Source organism: Ctenopharyngodon idella, chromosome 11 (genome assembly GCF_019924925.1).
Source record: "Ctenopharyngodon idella isolate HZGC_01 chromosome 11, HZGC01, whole genome shotgun sequence".
NCBI classification, from domain to species: Eukaryota; Metazoa; Chordata; class Actinopteri; order Cypriniformes; family Xenocyprididae; genus Ctenopharyngodon; species Ctenopharyngodon idella.
In genome coordinates this window covers 27,407,567-27,430,882 of record NC_067230.1, presented here as the reverse complement: position 1 = coordinate 27,430,882, position 23,316 = coordinate 27,407,567, and the positions used below count along the sequence as shown (strand labels likewise).

The 23,316-nt window shown below is 36.9% G+C and overlaps 1 protein-coding gene across 2 annotated transcripts in view; it reads left to right on the top strand.

Annotated features, from left to right (window-relative positions):
• The first annotated feature begins 295 nt into the window (after positions 1–295).
• Positions 296–23,316, top strand: part of erc2 (ELKS/RAB6-interacting/CAST family member 2) — a 64,462-nt gene continuing 41,441 nt past the window's right edge. For both annotated transcript variants that reach the window (XM_051912428.1, XM_051912427.1), the window contains exons 1-3: positions 296–391; positions 5,517–6,243; positions 23,033–23,059. In XM_051912428.1, coding sequence (XP_051768388.1) covers positions 5,590–6,243; positions 23,033–23,059 — 681 coding nt within the window. In that variant the 5' untranslated portion in view covers positions 296–391; positions 5,517–5,589. The remainder of the gene's footprint in view (positions 392–5,516; positions 6,244–23,032; positions 23,060–23,316) is intronic.

Sequence of the window (23,316 nt, the reverse complement as noted above, 5' to 3'; positions counted from 1 at the left end):
TATATATATATATACAGACACATGCACAATAATGTATATATGTATCAAGTACACACACTCAAATGTGTGTGTGTGTGTATATATATATATATATATATATATATGTGTGTGTGTGTGTGTGTGTGTGCGTGTATATATATATATATATCATCAAGCTTATCAAGTGATAATACATGTATGACAACGCCTCGTGGTCGACGATTCTCGTCTGTCACTTTTATGCGCTGGCCCTTTAAATCTGAAGCTCATTTATGCGTTCGGGGGCGGAGCTTGTGTACGTGTGTCCAATTAGAGCGCGGAATGCTGATGCTGGAGTGGATGCAGGACGTGGGACGCTGATGCTGATGCTGGGAGACCCGCACAGTGATGGAGCGGCGACGACGCTGAAAAGGTAACGAAACGTGCTCTAACGACACACTGGCTTTCATTCACAACGTTTAGGAAGGATTTATATTAAAAGATCGAAATTAGGTCGGATTCATCGATTTGAGCTAATTATATTATTTTTGAAGGATGGAAAAATGAGCTTAAATCCGCTGTAGTATGAACGATATGAAGCGTCGCTCGATGCTGTTTCAAATGCATTTGCTTTAGGATTCATAGCTACTCGAAACCAAAATTCATATTAATGCTTGTTTATCTTCATAAACGGTGGATATTTTCTCTATGGATGTGTCTGTGTGCGGTTTAATTGTCTGAATGAGAATAATTCGATGTTAATATTAGAAATGGCCTTTATTAAGCTTATTAATGTTGAATACACCTATCATTTTTTTTAATCTTAATTTAGGTGTGTTACATTTTCAAATGTATTTTGTGGTTTTCTCAGTCATATCTTATCATTTAGGAAAAAACATGGGTATGTATGACTTGTCAGCCTCTAGGAGTGATTTTTGGGGGATGATTGACATTGGTGAAAGCCAATCAGAAAGCAGATGTTATCCGCGCAGCCAGTGGCTGAAGGATGAGGGAGGGCTTTCACATGCGGCTTCTGTCTGATCTTCAAAAGATCCAATTATTTATTGGTTTTTGAACAGTGTCTCTGGTCCCCTTGATTACAGGGGACATTGTGGGATATTTTTCACAATGTGACCTACTGGCATCGATTTTATAGTGTGCGCAGTCACCATTGCGTCGAAATCCTTTTATTTAATATTATTATTAATATTATTAAGACATAATTGAGAAGAGAAACATATCACTGTGTTTTATACCTGGAAATGTCATGGGAATTTCTATATACATAGCTTTAAAATCTGAATTGAATAGAAATGTATCTTTGCTTAAAAAAAAAAAAAAATCCTTATCCAGTAGTTATAAGATAAGGATTGATATTCATTAGTTAAAGTTAGTTTTAAGGTTAAATGAATGATCTTTTGAGGAATAGTTTCAGCATTTGCTTTTCTTTTTTTACATCTGCCAACAAGTGATCTGCTTCGATTTGTGTGGATAGACTTCTAGTGAATAAGAATTTTTACCAGGGTAAGGTCTGTGAAAAAAAAAAAATCTTGTATTTTTGTAAAGATTGACTTGAGTTGAATTGAATTCTGGGTTCAAACCATGCACTGAACATCTTGGTTAAACCGCATTCCTCAACAGATGTATCGCTTGGCCAGTTCCTCTTTTAACATGTCGTGTTATTGAAGTCTGGGTAATTTGCCCTTTGTGCCTCTATAACACACTGTTTTGAGCATCAGAGTGGGTGACAGAGAGAGAGAGAGTCAGTGGCTTGTGATTTGCACCCTACCACCTTGATTAAGCCATTTATGCCGGAGAGCAGCTGGCTTCTACTGACCGAAAAAGCCCTTTCTGTCTCTAAGTTCTCTTTCAGGAGAGTTTTATGTTTCTTCACCGCTGACATTAACCAGCTCAGTCTGTTAGCTACATCCGTTGAGACCAAAAAGCTAGATTTGCTTAGTTAATTTATGCTGTTGGCAGATACTATGATCTAAAGTGACTTGGAGTGTATTCAAGGTGTACATCTTGGAAATCAAACCCATGACCTTGGTGTTGGAAATGAACAGAAGACGAAGCTTCAGAAAGCGTAGTTTAATTAGTGGTGTTTCCTGAGGCAAACATCCCTGTCATTACACAGTAGCTAGTTCCAAGGGTTGAGGGTTTGAACTAACTTACGGGCGTAACTCATCCTGCAGAGTCTGTGCTACGGACATGAATGATACCTCAAATCCTGCCGGTGTTATTTTACACTGGAATTGACTTGGATATCTTCTACACTGAAAAAATCTTTGTGTTTTTTACAGAAAAATACTACAGTAAAACCTGTTAATTGATTAACTCTAAGGGTGTGTTCTCACTTGGCAGGTTTGGTTCAATTAAAGAGAACTCTGGTACGATTGCTCTGTTTGTGCAGTTAATTTGAATAAGTGTGAACGCCGCCGTCCGAACCCTGTTGCGCACCAAACAAGCTGAAAAGGTGGGTCTCGGTCTGCTTCAAAACAAACTCTGGTGTGGTTCGACTGAAATACAAACACCACACGGACCAAAGACATCTAAACAAACCAAAAACAGGACAAGATGTCTCAAGATGTGATGCTAAAAAGAACAGAATACTCAAGTGCACCTGTTTTTTCTCGTCATAGGAGCTACGTTGCCCATTACAGTTAAGTACAGGCCTCGGAAACCCTGTCTCCTTGCAGCAGATCTTTCTTTGTGTGTAACGGGAATTTCTTTTCACATTTTATAAGCTCTTCATGAGTTCTCAGCTGATAAAAATACCATCATATGTACAGACCTACAACGAGTGTGTTTAGCCCATCACACAGCATTGTTTTGGATGTTCGATAAGTTCCGTCAAAAGTATACATCATAATTTTATTTATTTATTTATTTATTTTGTTCAGTCTTGAAAATGACAGTGTGAACACCTAAGAGAACCAGGACTAAATGTATCATTTTATTTTTTGATCCAGACCAAAAGAACTAAGAGAACCGAACTACAAGTGTGAACACACCCTTGGTTAACATCACATTATATGTAATTTTACATTAAAACACTGTCAAATGTATGGGTTTCATAAGTAAAAACAATTGAAAACTGTATCATTTACATAAAAAAAAAACAGTAAAAGACATTCCCAGGAGTCCCTCAAAACACATCACATATTATTATATTTTATACAGTATAAATAGTTATGTTTCTTCTAATTTTTGTTATCAGTAATAAACATTGGGGTGTTTTGTGTTACATTTTCTGTTATTTTAGTATAGTGTTTATTCATGTGGCTTTCTATTTCACCACCTGTATTATGGTTATCAGTACATTTTAAGGTAAAAAGACAATTAGATTAGTAGATTAGTAATTTAAGATGATCTCAGTTGATGAAATACAGGTTATAAATTGTAAAATATGCAGGCATCAATATGTAATCCCATAATACCAGAAATATTGTCATCATATTTTTACAGTGATTTTCTAGCAAAAACAGTTGCCTTTTTTTTTTTTTTTTTACTATAAATTTAACAGGATATTTTTGGAGTGATTTGGTTTCTTGGTGCAGGCAAGCACCAGAAAATGTAAATATCTTGGCATTTGGGTATACAGTTCTTTCCCTCTTTGTTTGTTTGTCCAGTATGGCGTGCTATATATGGTCTTTGGCCGGAAAGATGAGGGCCGGACATGTCCTTTCTCTGGCACGGAAGTGCACAGATGACCAGGCCATCTGCATACCGACTTTGTTTCAGCATAAATGTACATTTCTCACTCTCTCTCCTTCACACGCCCATGAATGCCCACACATCCTCACTTTTCATAGCGTGAAAACAGGTGCGCTCTCCTTCATCATCTCAGTCACTGTTGCCATAGCAACCCTCTCCACAGCATCAGCGTCATCCCCACGAGCAGCAAGTGGTCCCCACCTCTGAGAAAAACTGCAGGGCACTTTTCATTTTGACTCATCTTTCTGAAGAATAGACACTGGCGTTATCTTGAACGAAATTTGAAGGAAGTTATGTTTTCGCCGAATTGAAAAAAGAACAAAATGTCTCTCAGGAGCGTAATACATCTTTGCATTTTGATTAACTCTAGGCTGTTGTGAATGAAAAAGATATGCACAGCTCTAAAATATTAATGGGCTAGAAATCTATCTTTGTCTGTGCAATATTTTTATCCAGTAGTTACCACTGACTAGAAAAGGTTTTAAGGTTAAATGAATTCACTTTTGAAGAACAGTACTTTCAGCATTTGTCAAGTCAAGTCATCTTTATTTATATAGCGCACAATGATATAGAAGCTTCACAGTAATAAACAGGAAAATAACAGAAACATTGATGAAAACAACTTCAAATATGAGACAAATTCAAATTCTGCTGTAATACAGCTCTAAAAAAAGACAATAGAGTCATTATTCAGCTCAAGTCAGTTCAGTGTTGATTCAGTTTATCCATTATGAAATCGGTTCAAATCAGTTATAAGCAGCTCTACAGAAGACAATAGTGTTGTATTTCAGCTCTAGTCAGTTCAGTGATGATTCAATTCATTGCGTATGTCAATAAGTGATCTGTTTCAATTTGTGGTGATAGACTTTTAGTGAATAAGATACCAGCGTAAGTTCTGTGAGAAAAAAAAAAGTATGTTGTATTCGTGTAGAAATTGACTTGTGTTGAACTGATTTCTCAGTTTAAAGGGTTAGTTCACCCAAAAAGGAAATTTCTGTCATTAATTACTCACCCTCATGTCGTTCCACACCTGTAAGACCTTCGTTCATCTTCAGAACACAAATTAAGATATTTTTGATGAAATCCTGTCTGACTCCCCTATAGACTGCAATGTCATAACCACTTTCAAGGCCCAGAAAGGTAGTAAAGTCATCGTAAAATAGTCCACGTGACTACAGTGGTTCAACCTTAATGTTATGAAGCGACAAGAATACTTTTTGTACGCAAAAACAAAACAAAAATAATTACTTTATTCAACAATTTCTTCTCTTCTGTGTCATTCTCATATTGTGTTTATGTTGTAGACACAGTGCAGCGCTTCCAGGTTCTGCGTCAGAACGCCGACTCAGTATTGGCCGACGCAGTTCATGTGAGCTGGCCAATAATGAGCTGCAATTCTGACGTAGAACCCGGAAGTGCTGCACTGTGTTTACAACATCAACAGTGTAGGAGAATGACAGGAAAGAAATTGTTGAATAAAGTTGTCATTTTTGTTTTGTTTTTGCACACAAAAAGTATTCTCATTAAGGTTGAACCACTGTAGTCACGGTGACTATTTTAACAACGTCTTTATTACCTTTCTGGGCCTTGAAAGTAGTTATAACATTGCAGTCTATAGGGGAGTCAGAAAGATTTCATCAAAAATATCTTAATTTGTGTTCTGAAGACGAACGAAGGTCTTGCGGGTTTGGAATGACATGAGGGTGAGTAATTAATGACAGAAATTTCATTTTTGGGTGAACTAACCCTTTAAACCATGCACTGAACATAAATGTCTTGGTTAAAGAACTGTTCCAGACAATAGCCATTTTGAAGTGTGTGACTTCTGTTCTCCTTTCTAGGATGCACTAAACACCCTTGTCAATCTGTGAGGGGCTTTTCTTACGGACACCAGGCTCTTGGGAACCTTGGGAGATGTATGGCAGCGCACGCGCCGTCGGCCACATCGAGGGCAGCCCCGCTCGCTCCCCGCGGCTGCCCCGCTCTCCTCGGTTGGGCCATCGTCGAGCCAACAGTGGCAGTTCGGGCTGCAAGACCTTATCCATGGAGAACATCCAGTCCCTCAATGCTGCCTACGCCACATCTGGCCCAATGTACTTGAGCGACCATGAAGCCGTTGGCTCCACGGCTACTTACCCCAAAGGCACCATGACGCTCGGTCGGGCCACAAGTCGAGCGATGTATGGCGCTCGGGTCACGGCCATGGGCAGCACCCCTAACATCGCCACGGCAGGAATCCCACACGCCGACCTGCTGTCTTACGGTGACCTGGGCTCGCTGTCTATGCTCCACCACCAGGGGACGCCGTCTGCCCTGCTGCGACAGGCGGTCAGGGGCGGTGGCGGTGAACTTTTGGAGCTCCAGGCGCAGCTACGGGACATGCAGAGAGAAAACGATCTCCTTCGGAGGGAGCTGGACCTGAAGGACAGCAAGCTGGGCTCCTCCACCAACAGCATCAAGAGCTTCTGGAGCCCCGAGCTGAAGAAAGAACGTGTGATGAGGAAAGAGGAGGCAGCGCGCACGTCTATTCTCAAAGAACAGATGCGGGTGACCCATGAGGAGAATCAGGTAAGAATTGTTACCTTACCTGACATGAATAAGACTCTATGCTTAGTAAAAATAGCCTTGTACATTTGCACACAGGTTCTTGAGATGTCTGTATGGTTTTTTGGAGAAAAAGTTCTTGATGTTACATTATACATTCTTCAAATCAGTATATTGGTTCTAGATATCATCCTTTCACAGAGGAAAAGCACTTCTGTTTTTTATTCTTTGTACCACCAATATGTAGAACTTTCTAAAGAACCATAGATATGAAAAAGGTTCTCAAATTATATCAGATTGTACTATAAAACCCTTTTGGAACCTTTATTTTTAAGAATGACTTTTGCTAAGACATATAAATAATAAATTGTGGCATTTCTAGTTAATTTATTGTCTTCTCAAGACTTTTGATAAGCTTAGCAAGTAGAGTTTGATGTACACTACCATTCAAAAGTTTGTGGTCAGTAGATTTTTTAATTATTAATGCTCTTATTCAGATCAAAAATGACAGTAAAATGACAGGAAAGACTTTTATGAGGTTACAAAAGATTTCTATTTCAAATTCTGTTCCTTTGAACTTTCTATTTATCAAAGAAGTCCTGAAAAAATGTATATCACAGTTTCCACAGATATATTAAGCAGCACAACTGTTTTTAGCATTGATAGTAATAAGAAATCAGCATATTAGAATGATTTCTGAAAATTCAGCTTTGCCTTTACATAAATAAATATACTTTAAAATGCATTAAAATAGAAAACAGTTCTTTTAAATTTCACAATAGTACTGTTTTTACTGTATATTTGATCAAATAAATGCAGCCTTGGTGAGCATAAGAGACTTCTTTTTTTTTTTTTTAAACATTTTTAAAATCGAAACCACAAACTTTTGAACGGTTGTGTATATTACTAAAAAATTTTTTATTGATTTTTAAACTGTTATCTCAAAAATGAAAACTGTCATTGGTTTACTCACCCTCATGTTGGTCAAATCTGTATTATTTTCCTTTCATCCATGGAAAATGCTCAAAATGTGGAACTGTGGGACTGTGGAACTGCACAGTGTTTACATTGACAATGTGAACACTGTGCAAAATTATTCCTTTTCCACGGCACACAGAAAGTCATACAGGTTTGAAATGATGTGGTGGTGACAAAATTTTCATTTTGGGTGAACTATCCCTTTAAGACTAGTTTATCAGCTTGCTGTCAGTAAAAGTTCTCTACTTGAGGGATACGCCTAGTCTATGAATTCTTGTGTTGCCAAGGTTGCTCTTCCTGCCTCCAGTTTTGGTGTCATCTGTGGGCTGTGTTCTTTTCTTCTCCTCCGTTCTGTGTCTCATTCAACTGTGTAATCACGCTCTCACTCTCACTCTTTTTTTCCACCCACTCTCCTGCTCTTTAAGTCTCTTCACAGCTGATTTCTTTTTTGGGTTGTCTGTCTTTTATGTGGCACTTCTGGAAAGAGGCTCTTATAATCATTAATATTTCATAATTTAATCGGATGTGGCACTCTGTCAATGGACAGGCCAAAGACACAAATACTGGAACACATTTTAGACAGTTCTGGCTCTAAAATTTAAGTAGATGAGCCACATTCAAAGCTATTGTAAAAATAACTTACATTCAGATACGTGTGACCGCACATTAGTTATATATAATATATTATATATATATATATATAATCTCAATTGATTAAAAAAATTAACTAGATTAATCACAAAGTTTTTCTGTGATTATAAAAATATGATAAAAATGTTTTTATATGTTTTTTTGATATATTTTCTAATTTAATAATTTCACAGTTAATCTCCAAATTAATGTAGAAACAACTAGGGCTGCCCTCGACTATTTTAGTCGACTAACAGTCGTTCATTTAAGCCATTAGTCGACTAATCGTGTGTTTATATTAATAAGCCATAAATCATAATAATGAGCCTTTAATTGCCTATATATAATACATAGCTTAATCAGCACTCAAGCGCACACATAAAGTTTGCCACAGTCTTTAAAAAAAAAATGCAGCTGCAAAAAATTAAATTTTGAATGTCTGTCAATAGAGAAAATGATTTTTACTGCCAGATAATTCTAACCTGTAATGCTTGAATATGGCGGCTGTAGAAATTGAAGCCTCTCCTTACAGTTAAAAGAGCAAATCATATGTCTGATAGTCGCATCACCTGATTTTTGCTCTTGAATGTGTATTGGAATAAGCTAAACTGGCTTTGAAATGTAGAAAGAAAGACAAATTCTGATATAGCTGATATCAAATTTTATTCCTGGTTTATTGGAACATAATCTTTACAACTAGTTTAGGAGATTTCGGTCTTTTCAGTAAACATACGCTGTACTTGCATGAGTAGTGTTGCCAATATGGCCGCCAAGTGAGCTGACTTTCCTGAAAGGGACTTTGGCATTGTGCTTAATAATCTCTTTAGTGTTTAGTTTGACTGTATACACAGAGCAGCACAACCTCTCGTACCTTATTATTTAACAGCCTACAAAAAAGGGTGATGGTTCAAGATTAGTCTCATGTATTCAACAGTTGAGGACTGGAGACATTTGTTTTCTCTCAGTTTCACCTCTTCTTGTCTGTCTGTGTTTCTGTTAGAGTGGAACAGTGGCCTAGTTAAATCACACTCCGTCAGCACGCCGCACGAGTCCACAAAGGAATGTCAAGGACAAATGCTTGTCTGAGAGACTTTGTTTCCCTTCATCTGATTCCTTGTCTTCTCTGCCACCATTTCACTCTACCGCTGTCCTTTATTCTCGTTCTCTCTGTCAGCCAGCTCTCTTTTTGGCTCCTTTCCTGTCACATATCCTCACTCGGTGCTTCTTCCTCTCTCTTCCTCACCCTGTGTCCTTTCCATCCATCTTGTTCTCCGTTACTCTATCCACCCATCCTCTAAGGCACCATATGGCATTTTCTCACATATTTTGGATGACATATGGATCCTGTATATTGTAAATACCATATCAAGAGTCTCGCAAAGCATTCAGGCCTTTTACCAGTTCGCTTGTTTGAATGAATTGCACTTCACATTGGAATTTAGTGACATTTTATTACAAAGTGCTGACAGGCAAATCCACAGTTGTACAGTATTTCGGCTTTGTCTTATTCACTAACCATTATTAGTTGAGTTTAACCAGGTGCCATGTGTATTTAAATTAATTCATTGCCATTCATATCAAACAGGTCTCTTTTTTTTAATTGGCTTATTATAGATTGCATTGTATTCACAAAAGTAAATTTGTAATATTTAATAGAGACATTTGTGAACATTTTCTACTGATCTTGGTAGCAGTTATTCATCAAATGGTGAGGAACGTTATTTCCTGATTTACCGTGCAACCAAATGCGCTTTCGGCATTTTCAAGAGCCAGTTCAGGTGTCTGGATTGTGCAAATTGCATTATGCACAATTCTTTTGCGCAGTTACCAGATTTGCATAATTCCTTTAGAGAGTTGGCCGCTAAAACAACACCGATAATGCATGCAAATGAAAAAAAAAAAATGCATTAAGCGGGCGCAGTACATTCCCTCCTAAATCTCATAATGTATCATTGCAATGCGACTGTTTTGTTAGAAAATAAGGGATTTTCAACAAAAATGAAATGCAGAAATATGCCATTTGCTTAAATATTCAGTTTCTGGGCTGCAGAAGTTTATTTGAATAAAAAACAATGACCCTAGCGGGGACATAATTTCCTTGCAAATGACTTGTGAATCATTTAAATTACTATCACATTTTCTGGATAAAAACCCTCCAGTTCAAGTATTCCGGTTGTGCGTGAAGGACGTTTGTGAAGATGAAGACTAAAGAAGTTAGAATTCCAAAGATCTAAATTAAAACAAATGCATAAATTAGCAGCCGTGGGGTGGAAATGGGTTCTTATTAAAACTGAAGAAAGAAGGGATGATGCAAAATATGGTGCAGTATTACAGGAGGTGGCTAGAAACTTGTGAGGTAGTTCATTATCAACAGGTCAGTTCCTACACACAAGGCCAAATTGATATTGGAGTGGTTTAATAAAAGCCCGGTCAAATAGATTATTTGAAAATTGCAGTGAACAAGTCCCATCCAAATAACCTGAATGACCTGGAGCAAATATATCTGGAAGTGCAAGACAGAATCAATCTCGATGTTCAGGAGATTTAATGGAGTTCTCATGTTCAATTGAAGATTCTTAAAAATGGACACTAATTAGACTGGTGTCCAGACTGCTAGATCTGAGCACAGTGTAAGAGACATTGTTGTGATCTCTTCTGAAATTCTTTTTTTGTGAGATTACTAGGGTATTTTTCTCACAAGAAAAAATGTAAGAAGCAAGAGTAATTACATTGAAAGGTTCTGATTATTTAATGGCTCTGTATTGAAGAGGACCTACTATGCTTTTTCACATTTTCAAGTTTCTTTAGTGTGTAATGTTGCTGTTTTGAGCATGGTCTACAAAGTTATAAAGTCACAGAACTTGATTTTTAAGTAGAACATGTTCCTGGATCAACATCTTTGTTGATCCTGGAACAACATTCCAATCAACCAGTCAGATTTGAGGGACAAGTTTACACAAAGACTATAGAATAACACAAGATGTGTCACTCGTATTATTATGAATGGGAGAAAGTGCAACACGCAATATGGTGAAATAAGTCCCGCCTTCTAAATAAGGGCCAATCACCGATTGGTAAAGTCATCGCGTCACTGCAGCGGCCGTTAAAAGCTCCAGTTCCTATTGAAACAGTCAGACATGCACTTCCTATAGAGATGCACACTTAGGACTGCGCATGCGCATTAACTTGATCCAGCCTGAAAAATAACGTTTTTTGTCATGATTTGAGCGTTTGAAACAAAATTTATGAGATAGTTGTTGTCAGATTTCATTGGTGATTTCAAATATGAAATTTAATCGAAAGCTTGGCAAACAGCTTTTGGAGGATTTGATGTTTCCCCATTCAAAGAGATAGGAGCTGCACTTGCATGCCTGCGAGGCATTTCAAAGATGGCCGCCGAGTGAAAAGACTTGTCTTAAAGGGACTTTGGTTTACATTTTATATCAAGTTTAGGCTTACAACCAGGGTTAGGTGCTTCTACATCAGTGGTATTCACCTCTCATATGGATATGATTACATTTTTGGACAGGAATGTTGTTCCAGGATCAACAAAATATGTTGACCCAGGAACGCGTCTAACTAGGCAAAATCAGGACGTGCCACAAACTCCACTCCAAATTGAGTTATTCTCTATATCAGTGCGCACTGTTTCTGAACCTTTATGGTCTTCCTCTGTGTCCACACATTCGTGATGTAATGCTGCTTTGACAGTTAGGTAGAAGTTTGCTGCGGAGCTCGCCTCAGTGCAGGCTCGCCAAAAGTGTGCAACGAGGGCGCAAATTTTCCACAAAGGGAGCGCTCGTGAGCACCCTTCTGAACCTAAAAAGACAAACGGGACACCCTACGGCATGTGTCATGCACACTGTAGCTCCAACCATCTCCTAAACACCTGCCTGGAAGTTTCTAGTAATCCTCAAGACCCTGATTAGCTGGTTCAGGTGTGTTAAATTAGGGTTGGAGATAAATTCTGCTGGACAGTGGCTCTCTAGGAACTGAGTTGAACACCTCACCCAAGTGTTGTGGACTTAACAGCCTTTGTAAGTCCACAAGACTGCAAGTGCAGAAGTGTGCCATTTGGGACAGGGCCCTAAGAAGAGAGGTGCTACAACAATGTAAAATATGTGAACAAATAATGTGTTTTTGATCATTCTAACATGAAAACCTATTCTAGTAGAGCCCAAAAACAAAATCAAAACTTTGAAAAAGGGCATAAAAGATCCCCTTTTAAAAAAATTGCATTTAGTTTGCATAAATATAAAATTACTGCAAGCTCACTATTGAGGAGCAGATGTGTGGTGTAGAATGCAATCATGGTTGAATGCAGCAGAAGATACTGGGACAGAGATACTGAAATACACAAATCAGATTGGATATGCAAGTTAGGCAGGCTTATGCTGTGAAAGTGTGCGTGTCTCATTTCTCCTTTCCGTGATGCTGTCCCTTCGTCTGAGTCCTCAAGGTTAAATCAGGATGGTGTCACCACAGCTCCCAGCAAACACCTGTGCGTGCGTGTGTGCATATGTGCGTGTCCGTGCAGCACCCTGAAAATGGGAAAGGACATTAGCAGAGCTGTAGGTACTTATCCAGTGACAGTGCTACTGTGACACGGTTAGTGCCCTGTGGTAGAAAGTAACAAGATTAGACATGCGAGAGGTTTCTTATGAAGCCCTTGGAGTTTAGATTACACCACCAGATATTTCATGCATGTTATTATGTATTTGTTTGTCCATGCATTTGAATAGAAATAGTGCAAATCAGTGATAAAATGTGCATTTTAAATTCAATTTAAGTCGCCTTAGATAAAAAGCATCTGCAAAGTGCATATATTTAAATGTTAAATGATGGTGACATTTTTCATAGAGGTTTTAATGAACAAAATATGCAAACAAAAAGGATTCAAGAAGCACAGTTTATAGAAAGAGATGGAAATGTGGGTATAAACAAAATGGTAGTGGGATGTCCTAGATGTGCTTGGAAGGGTCCATAAAGCGGAGGTTGGTTCACATCAGCTTAACCGTAAACATAAAATGTCCCTGCTGCCTGAGAGATATCACTAAAATATGTGTTTATTTTACTCTTTTTGCTCAGACAGCAAATATATATTTTTATATTATTTTATATTGATATATTTTTTATATTAAAATATTTTTTTAAATATATTTACATAGATATATTTTAATAAGTTTTAGTTACTTTATGTTTTGGTCTTTTTTTAAATGTTTTCAATCTAAATATATTTTCAATCTTAATATTATTTATATTGTAAAATACATTTTTCATTAACCTAAAATGTATTTAAAGAATGAAAATGCATTTTCTTGGTCATTGAAATACATATTGATATATATAACACTATTTTTTCATCATATTTAGCATAAATTTGAAATGTATTTGTCAAAATGTTTTTTTGCCCCTAGAAGTATATGTTGTAATATATTTTGGCATTTGAAAAATATATTTTCTTAATCAACACTGTTTTACGTCACATATTTAGCATAAATTTGAATATATATTGCAAAATGCTTTTTTTGTTTGTTTGTTTTGTTTTTGCCATATGGGTATTGTGTGCACTTGTGAGATATGCTTTTGTAATGGAAGCCAGCTATTAAGAGCTGTGCAGGTAAACCTCACAAGGCGCACTAGTTAGCACACTTTAGAGTCTTTGTTAGTGGGCCTGCCTCCCATGCCAGAGACACCGGTTCGAATCCCACTCGGAGTGGTGCGAGTAGAACTGGAGGGGTTAAATTGGTGCCGTGACCCGGATGGAAGTAAGGTTTAGAGGGTGAGCGTACAGAAACCAGCTAGTAAGAGCTGTGTGGGTAAACCTCACTTCCCTGGCCTCAAGAAGCACACTAGTGATTGACACTATGGGCTGTGGTCTTTAGTGTCCTTGTTAGTGCGCCCGCCTCCCATGCCAGAGATGCTGGTTCGAATCCCACACAGAGTAGGGCCAGTTACACTTTGAGTAGTCTGGATGCTGCAATAAATTTTAAATTTGTCTGAAATCCATCCAACTTTTTTCTGACAAGCAAGACACAGTAGCTGCAGCAAACAACAGCCAATGAAATTGCAAGATGAAAGATCTTAAGAAAGTGAGGCAATGGGAAGTGTGAGCCAAAAAACATCAAATATATTTTTCATTCTGTGCAAATCAGTGCAAAACAGCCTTCCCTTAGTTGTATTTGCTGACCTTCTATTTTATAGTGTGCACTACCCGTCCATGTCCTCCACCACGTCTGGACCTCAAGGACACTTGATGTACTGTACATGTACTGAAGATACCGGCTCCACAAAGGAGACACGTCGTGCTGGGTTTATAGCAGCGGTTACCAGACTTAATTATTATAAGGGGCACGTCATCACATGCTGTTAGCAGTTCTCTATTTTCACACCCCTCCTCGTGGCCACATGTTCCTGCTGTGAGTCTGGAGGTGGGCACGCGATAGGTGGGCCGCAGTGATGGTGATCAGAGATCCTTCATCACAGGGTATCACTTGGGATGTTCAGAATGTCGTATGACCTGCTGTTTTTGAATATGTATTGGTATACTATGCCCAGTACTTGACTTTTCCATTTCCAATGTAAAAAATACATTATTTAAACAAAATTGGATAAAAATTCTAATTACTTTAGAGATGGTAGCTGAATGCATCTTGTTAAATTAAGCATCAAAGTGAGATCATGTGATAACAATGTAGCATGCATTTATTTTGCATACAGCATATACTGTTTCGCATGCTATTTACAAAAAAGATTAGGTAGTAAATCTGCTGTACCCTGCTGAAAAAAAAACAGCTTAAACCAGCCAAAATATGTTTGCTGCTCTTAGTTGGTCTTCAGCCTATAGTCAGTCTGGTTTGTTGGCTGGTTTAAGGGGGTTTTGGGCATTTTTCAGCTGGTTAGGCTGAAAAGTATGCTAGTATATTACTCTTACTACAGTATTTGTACCATATAAAATATGTGAATTCATGTGAATTAATATACTATTGTGAATTCAGCTTCAGAGACCTTAAATCAGAACTTAAACTAGCTTAGTCCAGATAAGATCAGCAAATCTTAGACTACATCCTAGATTTAAGATGAAGCAGTGTAGTATTTAAAACATAGCCCTTGATTCAGTGCACTCAAAGTTGTGTAGACTACATATACATTACCCTTTAAAAGTTTGGGGTCAGTAAGATTTTTTAAAAGAAGTCTCTTATGCTCACCATGGCTGCATTTATTTGATCAAAAATACAGTAAAAACAGTAATATTGTGAAATATTATAATTAAAATATACAAGTTAGAATAACTATTTTCTATTTTTATATATATTTTAAAATGTAATATATTCCGGTGATGGCAAAGCTGAATTTTCTTCAGTATCACATGATCCTTCAGAAATCATTCTAATATGACATTTTTTAATATTATCAATGTTGAAAACAGTTGTCCTGCTTAATATTTATAGTATGTGGAAACTGTGATCATTTTTTTCAGGATACTTTAATGAAAAGAAAATATTTGTTTTTAAATGGAAATATTTGTAATGTTATAAATCTCTTTATGGTCACTTTTGATTCATTTAATGCATCTTTCCTGAATAAAAAAAATTAATTTCTTACTGACCCCGAACTTTTAAATGGCAGTGTAAATACAGGGCAGTAAAATGCTAAGAAAGTGTTAGAGCAGGAAATGTTATCACACATCACATTATGACGCCTGATGCTTTTTTAAGAGTCTATTCCCTTTAGGAATAAATTGTGCTTCGCATGAATAAAATACATGCGAAAAGGATTGTAATAATGTTGCCTGTGACCTTCCTGTTAAGTCTGGTAAATCCTTTTGGTCAGTGGGTCGAGAAAAAGTGATATTGATCTAAATAGAATGTGCAACCTCTTAATCTTAGTCTTGTTCTTTTAAAACGATCCTCTCCCCTCGGATTGATGGTTTCCCTTAATGTTAATGGTTGGGCTTTGATGAATGATGATCGGGGTGCATCTGTTGGGTGGGTTGTGCTTGGTGCTAATGGCTCTTTTGTAGCTGAAGACTCAGAGGTGAGGTGAACGGATGAGTGAGAATGTCCTCAGGCGCTGTGGGCTAGTTTAGCTCAAGTGTGGTTGGTTGTTTTTGAGCTCTTTTTCACTTTCCCTCCCTCACTCTCTCTCTCTCTCTGTCGCCTCCTCCGTTTCTCTGACTCCTTTTTTCTGCTCTCTCAATTGCTCAGCCCCTCGGGTGCCTGAAAGAAAGCCAATACAAAAAGGATTAGTGGGGGCTGACTTGTTTTTGATTTGTACAGTAACAAGATTTGATGGTCTGTGTTTAAACGTGATGGTATCGAGGAGAATAATGATCCACACAGCATGTTTCAGCATGACTGAGAAAGCTAATGGAAAGACCAGATTTTGATTGTGCGTTTAATGCTTAAAATTAATAAGCTGTTTTGACTTTTCAGTCACCGCTTTTCTGTTGCCACTAGCATCACAAACAATGGCTTAAATAATGATGTTTTTCCTTCACTGTGCCATTAGAGTACCATGGTAAGGAGTGTAATTTCTGGCTGGCATTATGCTATCTTGTTCAATCTAGTCTGTTCTGTAGTAATTAGAATCTAATCTGACATTTTGTGCTATTATAAATCATGTAGGGCGTAATCTAATGCCATACAACCAGAATATTAGCATTTAAATGAGCATTCTCATTTCATTCAGTGCTAGCGTGGGCATGTGCTGTAATTGAGACATGACTGTTTGCAGAGCCCGTTTGGCATCTGATCCAGAGGTCTGTGGAAGCTTGCGGGCCTCTACGCCAGCTTAACATGCAATAGCTTTCCAAACTCAACCATCCAGATGACGTATTACGCTAAATCAGACCAAAGTGGCTCAGTCCGTCACACTACTTGATCTTGTGAGGGAGTCTTTGACAAAACATGTGATTTTAAAATATATTTTTCTGGTAAGGATCAAGAAACTGATGTCACTTAGAAGACCTTATATGTGTTTTCATTTTATTTTCATTATTTCATGAAATTATATAACCTACAGTACTGTTAAAAAGTTATTTTTTTTAAAGAAATTAATACTTTTATTTAACAAGGATGCATTCAATTGATCAAATGTGATAGTAAAGACATATATTATTACAAAATATTTCTATTTGAAATAAATGCTGTTCTTTTGAACCTTCTATTCTTTAAAGAATCCCGAAAAAATGCATATTTCCACAAAAATATTAAGCTGCACAACTGTTTTCAACATTGATACTAATCAAAAATGTTTCTTAAGCATATTAGAATGATTTCTGAAGGATCATGTGACACTGAAGTAGGGTTGTCAGACTTCGGTACTGAAATTTAAAAATGTGACGATAGCAGCATTTCCCCCTAGCATTTTGAGCACTGTTAAGTGGATTCGTAAACACCTCTGATTGTTCACGTGCTCAACAGATATGTCTGTGATTGGCTACAATGATCAACGCTTCAAAAACATTTTGTAAAGCAGGTGTCTATCAGCTGATCTGTCTATTAGCAGATATATTAGGGATTATTAGCCTGCTTTCAAATGCTCCCATGTGTATCTGTGTAAGCTCTCGGTGAAGAGCGTCAAAGATGTCTATTTACAACATGTTTTTGAAGCGTTGATCATTGTAGCCAATCACAGACATATCTGTTGAGCGTGTGAACACAATGGCCAATCAGGAGTGTTTAAGAATCCGTTCAACAGTGGTCAAAATGCTAGGGTACCGATTTAGTACTGATTTGGTACCGAAGTCGGTACTTTTGACAACCCTACACTGAAGACTGAGTAATGATGCTGAAAATTCAGATTTGCATTACAAGAATAAATTACATTTTAAAATATAATATAATAGAACACAGTTATTTTAAATTGTAATAATATTTCACAGTTTTACTGATCAAATAAATGCAGTCTGGGTGAGAATAAGAGATTTTAAAAGGACAGAAATTGTTGATCAAAACTGTGTTTCGGTAACAAATTTCAAACCAGCAATAAAACAATGATGTCATAATTTTATCTTAAATTTTGCTAAAATATACCTCTATTAACAAGGCGGTTAGCTCTTTTACCTGAAAGGCATGTCTTCCGTTCCTAAAGCACCATATTTACAATTTCTCCCATTTTTCAATGAGGGTTTCATCTTCTTGCACTGTTTCTGGCATGACTAAGCCAAAAGAAGGGAATCATGGGTAGTAACACGGCCTCCATTTCCTGTTAGCACGGCTAACAAAATAATGATCTTCGATCGCATTCTTTCCCTGTTCCAATGAATTGCTAAAAACTAAATCCAAGGCACAGACACTGATTCTTTAATCAGTGATTTTTCTCTTGCATTCATGGTGATTACCAGTCTAGAGCGGCGGAGGAAACTAAATAGGAATGGATGGATGGGTAAAAAGCACATTTGCAAGGGGAAATAGTGGCCGGAGGGAATTAGAAGACAGATTAGCAAAACAACACTCTGTGATAGACAAGTGAGGAATTGAAAGAGAGGAGAAATGCAGTTTTCTAGCCACTGTTTTTGTGAATAAGGAGGCTATAAATAAATATACGTGTGTGGGGTGGGTGATTGTGGGGAAGAACATTAACTACAGTTGCTCAGCACAGATTGTGGTTATTGATCTTCAGCATGTACTGCTGAGCACTGGTGCGTGTGTGTGTGTGTGTGTGTGCGTCTGTGAGTGTTTGTTGTGTCCTAGCATGCAGCGGTGATAATCTCTGAGGTGTTTAGTGGCTTCAGCTATCCACATATGAAATATTTCTTTCTCTCTTTCTTTATCATTCTCTTGTCAGTTACTATGCTTATAAACATGCACCCTCATAATGCGATTATATTGAGATTTAGGCAATATTGCCAATTAACTTCATGTAGACACAATACTTTGATCAAATTGATGCGATTAAGCTCATAAAAATGTAAAAAGTGGCATATGCCGATTTTAATCGCAATAGGTAGGTATTTAAACACTTTAATCACATCTATTCAACTCTGACCAAAATGCACGTTTTAAGAGTTCATGTTGACAATGTTGCGCGACATGAATATAGTGCAATATCAGGATGGTCGAAAACATTGAAATGGAGACATTTTAGGCACGTCATTAGAAAAATGACTGAGGCCGGGTACCAAAGACCCGCTTGGCCAGTAACATTTGTGCTGTGCATTGGGGTATATGAATAAAGGCAGTGAAAATATCCACAATTCTTAGAAAATAATCAGAATAATGAAAAGTGTAAACAAGAGAGAAGATGTTTGCTCTTGCCATGTAAAGTCTTACTGCGATTAAGTCCTTACTCTGATCATTGGAATGAATCACATTATTAGTGAACAATGTCAACTTAGTCAATGTGGTCCAAATATGATCATCCTCAGCGACCCCCATCCTGAGATTTCAAAGAAATCTTTTAGATTCTTGTATAAAGACCCAAATTATACTGTGAACAATTAACATCATAAATATGTCTAAATATTACATTATAATATTATTATTATTTTTCTTGTTCTCTAGTCTAAACATTTCCACAGACCCCAGTTTGAAAACCCCTGATCTAGATAATTTACATTAAGTTTTAGAATGAAATAGATAATTTTAATTTCTTTATACACAATACTGGTCTTATTCGTGCATTTTAACGTTCAAAAATGTTTTTAATTTTCACAATATAGATGCGATAACCATGAACATATTAACATATGAACACCCACATTTACATATCAGTATTCAGCAACTTGTTTAATAACGTATCTCATATCATTTACTTATGAAAGGTTGGAAAATAGTCATGTAAAACTTAAGACATCTTGATTAATATAAGTGGGGTTTTGGGGAAAAAACGAAATGGTATAAAATTGATCACTTTAATGTTATTTTTTATGTTCCGGTTGTTGTTTGGGCTTTCTGTGTAATCATTCAGTTAGAGGTTGACAGCCAGAGGGAATTTTTCCACATTTGGACTGAGCTGACGGATGTTGTGCAGAAAGATGAAGCGTCTGTCATGGGGGTGGACGTGTGTGTGTCTGTGTTTGTGTGTTGTGGGGGGGTGGGGGGGGGGTGTCCTGGTAAACCCTACGTTATGAGGACAAAATGTCCCCACAAAGATGGCAATATCTGAAATCCTTGTCCTTGTTGCAGACATTTTTTGGTCCCCATGAGATTATAAATCACACTAAGTGATGTTTTTTAAAAAGTTTTCTGTGAATGGTAGGTTTAAGAGATAGAATATACAGTGTACAGTTACATAAATCTTATGTAAATTGCCGAATTCATCCAATATAATGGTTTTCTAAATAATTTAAGACAGAAAGGTGCTCTGCTTGTGTTTTTATGAATGAGGCCCATTGTGTTTGATTCAGAATATGAAAGAAAGACTTAGCCAATCTCATCCAATTATTGTACTTTTAGAGGCTCAATTCTTTAGATGTTATTTCTCTTTACATTTCTTGTCTATTACTAACCCTAGTGCTACTAAAGAGTTCTAAGGCAATAAAGTGGTACTTGTGGTACTTTGATTTATTTTTAATTATTATATTTTATTTACACTATTGTTCAAGATTTTTTAATGTTTTTGAAAATGTATTTGGTCAAAAATAATAAAAAATAAAAATATATAATAAAAAAACAATGATACTGTGAAATATTATTAGAATTTAAAATAATTTTCTTATTTTAATATATTTTAAAATGTAATTTATTCCAGTGATCAAAGCTGAATTTTCAGCATCATTACTCCAGTCTTCAGTGTCACATGATCCTTTAGAATCATTCTAATATGCTGATTTGCTGCTCAAGAAACATTTATTTTTATTATCAATGTTGAAAACAGTTGTGCTGTTTTATATTATTGAGGAAACAGTGATGAATAGAAGGTTCAAAAGAACATTTATTTGAAATTTTTGTAGTAATGTAAACAATTTTACTGTCACTTTTGATCAAATGAATCCATCCAGAAATATTCAAAATATTGTCCACAGAATGACAAATTGACTGAAAAATTGTTTCTCTCTTTCTTGAATGTATGATGCTGAAACATTTGTGATAATAATGGGGGGTAATGAGTAATGAGAGGGAGAGGAAGTGATGCGGCCTGCCTCGGAATGCTTTGGAATATTCCTGCTGGCTGCCAGCTCTCCTCCGTGTGATGCCGCCTCTCCCTTTATCACTCGCTGCCGAATGGGATACATATTCATGCCTGCCTATGCTTCAGTGCATCTAAGAGCTGCTCACACACACAACCTGAAAGTTGAACACTTCTGAATGACTCAGCTACCTCTACTCAAACCTCAGGCTCTTAAAGGGACAGTTCGACCAAAAATGAAAATTCTGTTACTTTTCCAAAGGCAACATGAGGGTTAGTAAATGATGACAGAGTTTTCATTTTTTGGGTGAACGGTCCCTTTAAATGCGTGTGACAGACAACCCCATATATCTCCTATATGGCCGTAAGGAATAGAGTTGATTCTGGCCGGCATTTTGCAACCCAGGGGATTGTGGTTCCTCGCAAACTGTTGTAATTATGCAAATGGAATAATTGGACCGTTTCCTCGAATTCTTTGCCAGCCAAGACAGATTATTGATCGGAGACGGAAAGAGGAGGAGAATAGGATAAGGAATTGGGATGGAGACAGGTAGACAAGGGTCCTGTGTCCTCAATAAACATCCTGACCTGAAGGAAACACAATCTATTTTGGGAAGAGTGAAAATAACAGAAATAGAGCTGTAGAAATAGAGAGTTTATTCAGTCAACAAATTTAATTAGCCCAACTCTCATCTCCTCTGTTTTTGTGTGTCGTACATATCTGAGCTCTTTCGTTAGCATTAATCTGTGATAAATGAGTGCACTTGTTTGATTTTGTGTGCGTTTGCAGTCGTGCGTGAACGTGTGTGTCTGTTTAAGGAGTCTGAATTAATTTGCTAATGTGCCTGCGGTAAACAGAAGATTCCCTACAGCTGCATTCGATTCTTTAAGAGGTAATGAGCGCAGACGGAGCACACTATCAGAAGCGAGTCAAAAAGGCCAATTAGTCATTTATAAAAACAGAATATTGGTAGTTACATTATAAGGATGAGTAATTCTCACAAAACTTGTTAAGAACATGTCATATTTCATCCTTAAATCAAAATAAAGGAATAAGAAATTATATTTTGCGTAAATGCAATCAGATTACTTTTAAGATAATTGAGATTATTATTATTTTGATGACAATAAAGCACATCGTTGATTGCTTCACATGTTTATTAGAATAAAAATCATTGTATTACAGTAATTAAAATACTTTGAGAAATTAAAAATTATGCTTTTGGAAATTTTGGAGCAAAATGTGCTTAATTTTCATATAAAATGTCTCAGTGCAAACAATCTTAATGCAAATATAATAATATAATTGTATAATATATTTTCTCATTTTCCTTTATATATATATATATATATATAATTTTAAGAAACAAAATGCAATATATACATATACTGTACATATGCACACACACACACCACACACACACATTATATATATATATATATATATATATATATATAGAAATTCTCTTTTATTTTAGGTTGAAATGTGACATGCATAATTATGCATCATTATTACACATTATCAATGTGGCTGTTGAATATCAAACACGTAATATTGTTTAGTGTTTTGCATGCGTTTGTCCTCGATGTGTTTCTAGTCTGTATGAGGAGTCTGCGTGTTTGTCTCTGTATGAGGAGAATGTATAATGGCAGAAGTGTACCAGCCCAAAACGGCATTTCTTACATAAGACTGAGTGCCCGTTGATCTGGAACTAAGACAGGCTGGCACAAGCCAGCTCACAGTTCACTCGTGCGTCTCAGAAACAGCACTTCCCTTCCCTCTGCTGGTCAAAGGCAGGCATTACAATGCCATGACACAAATAAATAAGTCACAGTGCATTTATCTCATTTAATATCTGACCTCTTTCCAGAATGACCATTCACATTAACTTTATGACTTCCTATATGGTCTTTAATTGTATTTTCCATTCTGTTATGTTTTTTTCCATTAACAATGTGTTAGTATACAGTGTCCTGAATGTAAAATGCGTCATTATTCTTTGTAATTGAATCCTTTGAATAATGTTATCAGTTTGTTTTTTTCTTGTATCATTGCTTAGTCCATCTCCTTCTGCACTCACTCTGCTGTGTTTCATTTTTTTCTGTTTTGTTGCACTCCACAATCATGCAGCACCTGATGGACGCCAGGAGGACAAAGGTTTGTTGTCATGTTCGCCACCGCTATCGTGCGCAGAACATGGTACCTGATCATGTCCCTGATCTTTAAACGAAACCAGACTGTACCCTGAACCTGATCCCTGGATTCAGATCTCACACGTTTCTTTCAGTGTTGTTCTTATCTACTGGGGATGCACAATAATCATGACAATACAGTATCAGTATAAACCAATATTAGGATTTTTAAATATTGCATTGGTCTGATTAGGCCGATTTTGGAAGCTATGAAAGCTTGTT